At 34.5% G+C, this 12,211-nt stretch overlaps 1 protein-coding gene and 1 long non-coding RNA gene across 5 annotated transcripts in view; both read right to left on the bottom strand.

Moving 5' to 3' along the window:
* The window catches only part of LOC147400265 (uncharacterized), a 70,510-nt gene extending 69,881 nt beyond the window's left edge, over positions 1 to 629 (bottom strand). For 2 of the 3 annotated variants that reach the window (XR_015179284.1, XR_015179283.1), the window contains exon 1: positions 395 to 629. This is a non-coding gene — a long non-coding RNA (uncharacterized LOC147400265). The remainder of the gene's footprint in view (positions 1 to 394) is intronic. The other variant, XR_015179282.1, reaches the window with a different exon arrangement.
* A 4,976-nt stretch (positions 630 to 5,605) lies between these two features.
* On the bottom strand, positions 5,606 to 11,900 carry LOC147400264 (DExH-box ATP-dependent RNA helicase DExH11-like). 2 transcript variants are annotated; one of them, XM_086445880.1, is made up of 10 exons: positions 11,556 to 11,900; positions 11,372 to 11,451; positions 10,269 to 10,336; positions 9,713 to 10,061; positions 9,373 to 9,528; positions 9,171 to 9,281; positions 8,446 to 8,499; positions 7,768 to 8,014; positions 6,424 to 6,533; positions 5,606 to 6,203 (listed from the first exon to the last, which is right to left on the bottom strand). In XM_086445880.1, exons 1-7 carry the CDS (start codon positions 11,791 to 11,793, stop codon positions 8,482 to 8,484), a joined length of 1,020 nt encoding a protein of 339 aa, XP_086302006.1. In that variant the 5' UTR covers positions 11,794 to 11,900; the 3' UTR covers positions 5,606 to 6,203; positions 6,424 to 6,533; positions 7,768 to 8,014; positions 8,446 to 8,481. The 2 variants fall into 2 exon arrangements, with proteins under 2 accessions (XP_086302006.1, XP_086302007.1); XM_086445881.1 differs by having other exon boundaries at positions 5,606 to 6,200.
* Between the last annotated feature and the right edge of the window lie 311 nt (positions 11,901 to 12,211).

Genomic DNA, 12,211 nt, shown 5'->3' with positions numbered 1-12,211 from the left:
AAAATGATTATAGATCAGATTGAAAAAATGATTCACCGCAGAAGAACCATTCAATCCTCGCCCCAGTCTTTCATGGAGATTGCAAATTTATTATCATTATTTTGATAACTGAAGCTATTGAAACAGAAAAAATGGGAATTATTAAGAAAATCCAAATCCATTGTTAAAATATATGTTGGAAAAATCATTGAGAAATAGACTAATTTTTACAATTGATAAGCCAAATCAGGTTCAACATTCACGGGTGTTACAGGAATTAAATAAAAGGTCAACAAAACGCATAACCATTTACATAGATCCAAAACCAATATAAAAAGCTTTTAATTAACCAAAACAACCATCAGACTTTCAATCGCATTAAAAGACTATAGATCAGATCAAAACAACGACTCACCACAGAAATATCACTCAAAGTGGTTAGGACAGAAGAACAAATCGGTTAGGGTTTGGGAGTGAGATGTGGACCTTGGTGAAGAGATTAATGGTTCTGAAGAAAGTTAAGACTAAGATGTAGGGTTAGGGTTTTGGTAGATCCAAAACTTCCTTATATAGAAGAAATATGTAGGAGCTTGGCGGCAACTTCCACCCATAAATGTGACAGGTCATATAGAGTAAATCATGGTTGGTGGGATTTTGTTTCACAGTGCTGACTCAGCCGTTTTACTTGTGGCCAAATATATATATATATATATATATATATATAAATCTCCTGTCCATACGTCCTCTACCCAGAAATTTTAAGAGTCCCACTAACCTTACAAACTTAGTAAGATTTCAACTCTTACTAAAGGTCGTTGACTGCACCTTGTGGCATCCAATAACATGATCCGATGCCACATAATTGTAGAGGACAAAATTCAATGAACTTTGAAAAAAGTCATGTAAAATTTTGAACTGTTGAATTATAAATTTAAATTTGCAAGTTCAGTGGAAGTTTGGTAGCCATCCATTTTCAAAACCGTGCATCCAGTCCATAAAAAAAAACTAAATAAGTTGAATTGTTTTGTTGGATATGAGTTTTTCCATGAAATTTAGAGGGTCTTGGATTGCCAAGGTGATAATCCATTTTAGCAAAACAACCTGTAGTAGGACTTCAAATCTTACTAAACTAGTAAGGAAATTTTCCATTTTTTTTTTAAAGTTTCAAATGTTAAAAAGGGTTGTTGGGCCCACATGGATTACACATTGGTTTATTTTGAGATTGAATATGCCTCAAATCTATGTGACAAGATCTGTGAAAGTGTAGGAATACCATGTATATAAGATCTAGAAACATTAAAATCTTTACCATTTTAAAAAAATGAAAAATCCTAAAATGACTTTCTATGACACTGCACTCAACACTTTGTTGACATGGTAGTATGCACAAGACCATCGATTTTTTCCCATTTATCTCGATAAAAAAATAATCTATGGCTATCTGCACACTGCTACTTGTTGAGTGTAGTATAGTAGGAAGTTACTTTGGAATGGCTCTTTTAAATTTGAGCGAGTTTTCTGATCTTCAATTAAATACATTGATTGTATCAAGTTCTGGAGTCAAATTATATAATCTGAAAGAATAATGATGAATGCACACCGATTTGGTACATGGCTGATGTGGCATGGGCACAGAACTGCACATCTTTTTCCTGTGTATCCCGATGAAAAAGATCTATGGTTCTGTGCCCTTGCCATGTCAGCCGCATACCAAAACCATGTGCATTCGTCACGACTCAATCTGAAAATCTATTTCAACGTGAAAGATGTAGTATTTATTAAAAATATTATCACAGCAGGCCCTATGTTAACCTCTAAAAGAAGGATATTTCTCAGACCCCACGGTTTCTGTAGTTGGGGTTGGGAAGGGGTGGTAAAACCTTGTAATTGTAGCTTCTCCCTTCCAATTTTAATAGGAATTCATCTGTTGTTGAAGTAGAACAAAAACGAAGACAATATTCATAATTGTAGTAATAGTAGTCGTAGTAGTAGTAGTAGTAGTAGCAGTAGTAATAGTAGTCTATGAAGAGAGGAATCAATTAAGGGTACTGTTATGTGTGTATAGAAACTGAAGAAAGAAGAAAAGAGGGAGAGAGAAACCAAGCATTAGTGACTAATAGGTGACAATAAATACCAAACGGTTAAAATGACACAGAGCCAAATTCACCTTCTGTTTTGAGGTTATTACTAGAAAAGGAGATTGTTGAGGGAATGAGTTTCCACCACCACCACCTTTTCTTTCTTTACTTTATGTTTTCAGTTGTTTATTGGGTGTACATAGTATTAATTATCATTATCAGCATCAACACCTTCAAACAAAGAAAAACAAGACTGATTTAACTAGTTGCATTTGGCTGCCAGCGCTTTCTTTATTTCTTGCATTTTGCCTATTTTCCCTACTTGTGACGACCCCAATCACATAATGGGAGATTATCTTTATAGCAAACATATAATCTAGGGGTAAAGAAGGATAAGAACTGCACTATCATTATGCACATTTCAACTCTAGCTATGCATTAGTACATCCAAACATTCTGAAGTCACAGGTAGACTCGAATCCGAACCTGAAGAGACAGGAAATGGGATCCATGGAGTGATATGAGTAGAGGGAAATTTTGAATGATTTGAACTGTGGATTAGGTAAATTGATGTTCAAAGCATAAGTGGTGTGATTCTAATTGTATGCTCAATTTAGTTATCCTACTGCTGCATTTATAGTTTATGGTACTTGGTATGTTTAATTTTAACATTGTTATACATAGTACTACCCGTGGTTTTAATTATCGAAATGTATCGGCCATGATCTATACGAAACATTGTCCCCGAAAATGTATCGGTTTGTATCGAATATATCGACGGATATCTTATCAGGCTCTTCATTAATTGAAACATTCAATAGATATGATATTTGAAGCCGTGCTAGTACTACGTTTGAAACATGCTGGCATTAATGGGTAAAAGTGGCCGTACAGATTGGCAAGTAGGTGCAGGGAAGTCTAATGGAATCAAATCAATAACTTGATTTTACCCACAAGAGACTTATAATTGTACTGGAATTCGTAGGGTTTTTTCTTTCTTTTGGGTTGTTCCTTCAATTTAATAGTTGATTTCCAAATTTAAGACTCGCTTAACAGTTGCTTTAGACAGTGTTGTAATCACGAGGCTGGGTGCCAATTTTACAAGATTAGAATCTTTATGCAAAGTCGATGCTTTTGCAAAAACTGGTGGGTTATACATGAATTTATTTATTTTTTGCAATAGAGAACTCATTGGACCTGTATGCTTATCAGAAAGAAATTTCAAATGTCATTTACAGGTCAGTGGGTTGGACAGAAACTGGCAAAGGCCTCCTGGTGTGGCAACAAAATTCATAGACTCTAAAGCTGCAAATGACAATTGTCACTCTCATTTGTGGGTGTTCTAGCGTGGAAAGTATTGAGGTTTCTATTGGTTTGGCTGTAGGATTGAGTGCTAATGCATAGCTAGAGTTGACATGTGCATGGAGATGTGCTTTCCTTAACAGTATAAAACAATTTTTTTTCTTTGTTGTACTTACCATTAACATATGTATTGTTTCCAAATTTGTTCATTGTGTATAAAAATAGTCTAGTTCATTTAGGGGGATTTTTTTGAGGCAGACTCTATGGAAACAATTAGATATGGAGCAGTTCATTGGGTCATCACTAACAGCCATTATTAACTTATTTATTGTGTCTAAAATTGGTGCAGTGATATTTGCCAACCTTGTAAAAGATCCTTAGTTGGAACAAAACTCACTATGCATGATTTCTTTGTGATAACTGTGGCTCTCATCTTATGTGTAAGCATACTTATACTTTTTGATTGGTGTCATATTATTTTAGAAATTGAGCTGAAAAACTTGTATCCCTTGATTACAAACTCTCTCAACTTTGTACAATCTACCTTAACATGGTCCAGACTCATTAAGAACCCTTTAAAATGTCTTCAATGTGATGAGCCCTGTGAAATGAGTTGTTGGAGGAACTGAAGTATCTGGACTGATGCTTCTTGTGATTCACCCTTAAAGTGATCTGCTTAATGCAATAAAGATTATTATAGTATTGTAAATCGTTCTTCGTCGTCTAGATCATAATTCTATGAACATCCTTGCAAATTTTCTCACCTATGGAATCAAAAGATAGATAACATAAATGATCACTACTCGACTGTACATGCAGAGGAGGCAAGTTGTTGTTTGGATATTTTAGAACTGTATTGATGAGTAGGTTTTATACCTACGAATTAACCACTTTTAAATATAATATTTTGTTAATTTTAGAGTCTTTTAGTTGTTTTTAGTTAAGTTTAGTTTATTTTATATTTTTCATGTGATTCTATGTTTTTATTTGATTTTTATGCTTATTTTGCAGTTTAGGAACAATATGGAACATTAGGATATTTGGTAACATTTAGGAGAAATTCTGACTCCAAATTTGTTCGCTCTTGGAAGAAGGAAGCTAAGCATGCAAGCTAAGAGAAAGTCTTCAAGCCGTAGCTTGATAGAAAAAGAGGCCGCGGCTAGAATTCAAGAATTGCACAACAGAAATATTAAAATATAAGCCGCAACATGATATATTGGGAGGCCATGGCCTGTTTACGTTTCCAGCTTTACACATTAATTTTTGGGACCGAATTAGAGACGGATTTTGGGACTATTAAACCCTAATGACTCCATGCCTATAAATAGGAAAGTTTAACCCTCATTTGGGGACAGAAGTTTTGGGGTTTTTCTTGGAGGCACAAGATCGAGAAGGAGGACGAGAGTTGGAGATTCGACTTTTAAGTTTTATCTTTCTGAACTTTTTCTCTTCTCTTGATATTTGTAATCGCTAAGAATGGCTGATTACTTTTGTGATTTTGTTTTATTTTCAATGATGAACTAATTTATATTCTAGGGTTATAATGGAACTCATTCATGATATTTGATTAGTTTTATTTATTTCTTTTATGATTCCACATGTGATTATTTATTTTATCTTATGTTTAATGCGATTTAATTAACTCACTACAAAATATGAGTTTTTTAGAGGCGGTTTTAAACCGCCACCAATTTTGAATAAACCGCCTCCAATATATTTAAGGGCGGTTTTGTTAAACCGCCCACTATAGTGGCGTCGCTGATTCTTTTTAGTGGCCGACTAAGGGCGGTTTTAAAACCGCCTCTAAATATTAATTTAAGGGCGTTTTTTAATATTTTAGAGGCTATTTGAAAACCGCCTTTAAAGAATATGATTTAATGGCGGTTTAAAAACCGCCTCTAAAGAATATGATTTAAGGGTGGTTATTATATTTTAGAGGCTATTTTAAAACCGCCTCCAATAATAATAATTTAATGGCAGTTTAAAAACCGCCTCTAAAGAATATGATTTAAGGGTGGTTATTATATTTTAGAGGCTATTTGAAAACCGCCTCTAATAATAATGAATTAAGGGCAATTTTAAAACCTCCTCTAAAGACAATGATTTAAGGGCGGTTCTTATACTTTAGAGGCAGTTTAAAAACCGCCCTTAATAATAAATTTAGTTTTAAAAAAAACAACATTAGAGGCAGTTCAAAACCGCCTCTAATGTTGTAATAAAATATTTATTCCAAAATAAAATCTGCAATTATATTTTAAAAAAAGAGCTACTATTAACACCCCACATTTCACTTATCACATGTTTATAAAACAATGCCAAAACCTGTAAATGTGCTGTGTGGAGGTCTCCACCACATAAACTACAATCTACCAAACATGCATTTGCGAAATTAAAAAATAAAGTACGCATTCACGAATATTTTCACTATAAAAAAAAAGGCAACTCTATGAATTATAAACAAAATAAGTAACTCAAACATTGATCAATAGTATTTTAAAACCTAATAATTTGTATATGAATATCATCTCTTCTAGTCCATATTTTCTACCTTAGCTGCATTTTAAGTTAAGTGGATTGTTCATGCATTAAAGAGTACTCAATGAAAATTCTTTAATACACTACCTATAGTTATAAAAAAAAAAATTGGTAATGGTAATTTAATTTTTTTTAAGGAAAAAAAAAAAAAAACAAATTGCTGGTCACCTTGTAGATTTAATTATAAGTGCAACAAGAAGAAGTTGGCGGAGCTACTCTCTTAACTGCTCGAAGCTTGAACCACCTGGTAAACACAGCGACAGAGCCTTATAATCCTTAAATGTCCAGCTTTGAGAACCCCAATGGCTGCTGCAATTTCAAAACAAAGGTCGAACATGAGACAATGGGGATGTCGAGGTGAAGATCAAGGATGATTAATAAATGTCTAGGCTCTAACCAAGCACCTCAATCAACAAGGAGGCATTTGAGGAAAGAGAATCACCGACAATAGTTTGATACAATAAAATTGAATTACTAATTCTAAAATGAAGAATTATAAATCTAATTGGGGAAAATTTGAGAAACTCACTCAATAGTTACTGTAGGTTGAGCAAGCTTTAGCATGAGTTTTTGTTGTTGTTCTGGAAGTTTCTTTTGAGCATGGAATTCAACAAAGCTTCTCTTCAACATGTCCTCCACCTGCAATGACGATTATCTATCAGAAAGCATTTCAACCAACTTGATCATCCAGCTTCAAAAGTGTGTCATTCTTATTAATAACTTTTTCACCTATAAAAAATTCATTGCAAGTACAAGGACATAAAAATCCATCTATGGACAAAAAGATTACAGCTTCAATTACTAACAATCTTAACTTCCAACACAAGATGAGAGAATGGTCACTAAGCCTGACATGTTCATAATTAGGAGAAATATGAGATAACTTATGAAACTAATTTTTAATTATAGGTTCCACATGTTGCATTCAGTGGCTAACATTGCACAAGCTACAGAAAATGAGTCAAATGCATTAATGTTCTTTCTAATCCAAAACTGCTCTCTGTCCAGCATCAAAACCAAGGGGGTTCCATGAGCAGATAAAGTGGAATAGATATTTAAATTAGTTCCAAAATCATTATAAAGGATCTCTCTCGCACAACCATTTCATATTGGAATGTAGAAAAGGCAACATATATATGACCCATAGCAACCAACACTAAGACCCTTGATCATGACCCTATAGACTACAGTTGATAGAACAAATGGATATAACACTGCATGTCTTACAATAAATAAAAAATCTATATCGTAGACTACATTTAAGCTACTAAGAAAGAACTACAAGATCATTGTTAAATTGCACATAGATATTTGATGCTAAGTCATTTATAGAAATGGATTACAACAAACATTAAAAAAAAACCTTCTTCCTCAATTACTCGTCAAAAGCATAAATGTAAAATCAATATATGTCCGCAGTCAGCTTTTTGATGATACGTTAAGAAAAGGAGGTCCACGTGGTTAAATTGAACCCATCATGAAATCAGTTTCTACCATAACCGTAAGAAATCCAGCCTGACATTTAAGAACTTGATTACAACTGAACCTGAATGATCTAACTTGTATTGACATTGAATAAAGCTGATGCATGAGCCCTTGGACCCCTTGAAAGAGGATGATTACAGAGACATACATTTGTAATCATGGAGCAATCACAATTACTAAAATCAAGGAAACCACAGTGAAACTCATTTGTACACAAAGTACAATATAGAGAATGAAGAAGCCAAGAATATGCCACTTGATTTATAATTATGAATCACAACACAAACACTAGATAACTAATTTTAGACAGTAGGAGATGCATCAATTTTTAAGAATAAAATTACAGGTAGCATAACTTTTATGCAAACATAACTGAGTTTTGAAGTACCTTCAACTCTTCGACACGAAGGAGATGAAGAGGTCAATCGAAATTGAGATTCAAGCTTCGTTGCACTACCAACCATGACATGTTTCAAATCAATCTCGCCTAAGATTTCATCACGACACATGACAACTACTGTACCAATCTTATCAAGTCCCCGCCTGCCAGCACGACCAGCCATTTGAGTGTATTCTCCAGGGAGTAATTGTCTAAATTCTTTCCCATCAAACTTCCTCAAAGAATCAAAGACAACCTGGAAGAAAATTGGTAAAAAGGAATGGAGATTAAAGTCATACAATCTCTCCTTATAATACAGTAAGTTGTAACATATTAAAAAAAATGGATACTTTTTTTTGGGTAAGGATGAACATTAATGCATTATAAGAATGAAGAGCATTGCACATGGTTTAAAATTAGTTCAGTCTATCAATTTCCTATTTTTTCCCTTGTCCAAGAGTACAAATTTTTTTGTAGGGACAATTAAGAGTGCAAAAAAAATAGTTGTGGGGGCAACTAAGAGTCGAAAAAAATAATTGGGGAGGGCTGGGGGGGCAATGGTGGCAGATTTTTTTATCCACCACTGCGAACTTGTAAGGTTAGAAAATATATACAATAAAAGCAAGTAGAAGTGTAATACAAGGAAAATATTAACATATCCATGCTGTCAAACAAGAAAAGACTTACGGTGCTGGCTGGGGCATTCACCCCCATGGCAAATGTCTACGTTGAAAATAACACCTACATAAAGCACAAAAGCAAATAATAATTAATTGAGAACCTGCCAACAATGACAACAACTCAATTGCATGCCAAAACAAAATCAATGGACCTTTAAATGTAAACTCTTCAGGGCATTACCAGTAAGATTGAAATTGTTCATAAAAGATAAACAGAGATGCTCAATGTAGAGACCCCAAATAGCATAAACAATGTCCATATCAGGTAAAATCTCAGGAAATGGCAAGATTCGAGAAGGATAGGACCAATTGACCAAAATACAAAGGGATGTGTATGGGGCAAGGGTAAGGCAGCAAACTGTGATAAATGTCGACATTCAGAATGCCTACCAATTTTTGGTATTATGGTTAACCAAGGTAGGTACCTCTCAATAAGCGGCTAGCTTTATATGATATCCATATCCTACAAATTTGAGTGTTTGTAAATATGCAAAAATTCAATTTTATAGGAAGAACAGCAATCTGTTCATTTTGTAATATTTTGGAACCGTAAATCTGTTTTAAGTTCTTTCATTTTGCAGAAACATCCTCTTGGACATCCTATTGGGAGTTTCAGACATCTTCCCATATATATTGTTTGCTGGATTAGAGAGTGTGAATGAAAAGAAAAGAATCCACATGCAACCAAAAAATTTCAGTCAGCTATGGCATGCAATTTGTATAGAGAAGTACCTTAATCACACCACGGTAAAAGAGCATCTCAACTACTTCTTTAACAATTAGAAGCAGTCCCGCATGGTGCACACCGATCCCTCTAAGTAGAAGGTTTTGAACTCTGACAACCTGTAGCAAATATTCATATACTGTATCTGTCTCCTGAAGTTTATTAAATTAATAAGACTAGAAAAGTGAACTAGTCTGAGCACTAGAAAACCTGTGGAAGGTTCCTGTCCGAACCCTTCAGGTGAGAAAAGGCTTTGTCACAGAATACACGAATATCACTTTTCTCAGACCTACTTGTAAGGTCTGTCCCAGTCAAATTATCTGCTGATTTGTCACAACGATTCTTTGAGAAGCAAAAAATAATCACCTAGGGTCACAAGCCATGGCAGAACTATGTAAGTTATAACATCGTACAAATAACCGATATATCGATGTGGTAATTTCCAGTACGCAGCATGAGTCATGCATTTCAGAAAAACAAAATATCATTCATGGAAGAAATAGAAAGTACAGGGATGGCACACATCCATCTCAAGAAGATCTTTCCTTACAGGTAAAAGGGACTTCTTTGAAAGCTTGTTTATAAGCAACAGCCACAAAGAAGCTTCTGATCTCCATGATCCCCAATTGTTTTGGTTCGCCCCATTTGTCCCTGAAAAATTGCCTACAGTTTGGGGTCCAGAATGTTTCTGCTGTTTATCACGACTAGGATTTTGCCGAGCTTGTGCAGATCCTGAATATGTTCCAGAACCACTTCCAGCTGTACTTGGATTTTTCTTCTTGTAAGCATCTTTAACCGCTCTAAATCCTAGAGGCTGAAAATTTTCATTCTCGCATACTTTGTATAGTTCTCCAGAATAGAATAGACAATGTTCCAGAGGAACAGGTCTTTTTGTGGTCCTGACAACCAACGCAAACCAACATGCTGGAAAAATGAGTTTAAAAAAATTATGACAATGTCAAAAAAAACATCCACTGTAGTTCTTCAAATGGGGAATATGAGCAGCACCTTAGCAAAAATAAAACTGTGAATATAGTAAAATTAACAGGATTTCATTGTTATTGAGGATGGTAAAAGACTTTTTGGTACCATAAATGGCTTCTTACCCAGTGACACGAATTTTCTTTTGCTTCATCCGACCAATCCAGTCGGCAAATTCTACTGTGTTCGGTACCTATAAAACATCAACACCCCAGTTGATATACCAGCAAACTCAATAAACAATAAAACATATATATATAGGGGCGTTCAATGGCTAACTTTTTGGCAAAACTTTTTTCAAAACATGAGTTAGATGTTTTGGAATGGGCTGATTTTTGGTGAGGATGATCTCTACGGTGAGGAGATCATCATCACCAAAAGTCAGCCCATTCCAAAACTTCTAACCCCATTAAAAACAGTTTACAAAAAATGGACGGTCCACGATTTTTCAGCTTGTAAACATGGGTTAGAAGTTTTGGAATGGGCTGATTTTTGGTGAGGATGATCTCATTACCGTAGAGATCATCCTTACCAAAAATCAACCCATTCCAAAACTTCTAACTCATGTATTGAAAAATGTTTTGCCAAAAAGTTTGCCATTGAACGCTACCCATATATATATAGGGTCGGGTTCCTTGGACAAAGTTCTAGACAAAGTGTTTTGTCCTACATGGGCTAAAATTTTTGGAATGACCTGATTTTTTGTGAGGATGATCTCTATGGTGAGGAAATCATCCTCACAAAAAGTCAGCCAATAATTAAGCTCATGACTGCTAAGTCTTGGGATGTAGAGCTGTATCTATGGTGCTGAACTTGGAACTGCAAATTTTGTTTATATATAAGTTAACAGTGGAATGGATTTAGTCATTAAATTAATCTATTTGAAGAACTGACTAGGAATCAAATAACAGAATATAAGCACAATAAAAGAGTTTAGGTTAGTAAACATGCATATCTTTAATATCTAATTTACAATAGGTATGAAATCGAATGAATCTTGCAGAATCAACTCAATCATAATAGTAGGTCATTCTTTATCAAATAGTTACATTTTTTTTTCTGATAGACAAAGATAATTTTACAGAAAGCTTCTTCCGTAAAGGCAACCCTATGACAGTAATCCGGACTATTCAGTTGACCATCAAACATAAACAAATTAAAATAAATATTTAATTTTTTTTTGAAAAATACAGCAACAAAGGGCTTGAGAAGAGGGGTGACTACTTACATGATTTAGAGAGAATAATACAACAAAAATTTTGAAGATTTGGTTCTCTCGGATCAACCAAATACTGTAAATAAAATTTTCTGAAAAAAAAAATTAAATTAATTCGAATTAATGTTGTACCTAACGATTAAAAAAAAATTCATACAAAATCAATTGATACAGAGAAAATGAGAAAAAAAAATACCTGTTCCAACTATCGACAGATTGGGGTTTTGAAATTTCTTCGTATTTTTCTTCTTCTTCTTCAACCTTGATAAATCATTAGAGAATTGGAGAATTACAGAATGGGATAGAAATAAATAGTGGGAGTGGGACATAGTGAGAGAGGAGAAGAGGAAACGAAAATTTACCGCCAAATTGGAACCCGCGAAGAATCTATGTTGAAAATGCCTCGATTCGTCGTCTCTGTAATGGCGGAGCATCGATTTGGGGTTTCTAATGGCGGTTCACTAAATGGCCGTTGGAAACACCTCGATGATTGAAGAAAATCACAAGCCCTAGGTTCTTCCTTCTTCAGAGGCGTTTCAGTTGGAAACGCCTCCAATCGATCGGCCATTATCTCTGAATCTATAAAATTTTCGGCGGTTTTTGAAATATCGCCTCCCATCACTCTTGATTTCGTGGCTATTAGGAGAAGACGCCATTAAAAATCGATCAGATTTACAAAGAAAAAAAAAAAAATCGTGGGTTTTGGAGGCGTTTTTCTGTAAAACGCAGGCAAATCCCTCATTTTTATGGCTTTTTACATAAACGCCCTTATTTTTAGCCTCTAATTCTTGTCTTTTTTGTAGTGACTGTCTATTGATTGAATTGAATCGGTGAACTTTAATAATATCGATA

Source organism: Akebia trifoliata, chromosome 6 (genome assembly GCF_017979445.1).
Source record: "Akebia trifoliata isolate Shusen 1 chromosome 6, ASM1797944v1, whole genome shotgun sequence".
Lineage (NCBI taxonomy): Eukaryota > Viridiplantae > Streptophyta > Magnoliopsida > Ranunculales > Lardizabalaceae > Akebia > Akebia trifoliata.
The sequence above is the reverse complement of the archived record's forward strand: the minus strand, read 5'-3'. Positions and strand labels throughout refer to the sequence as shown.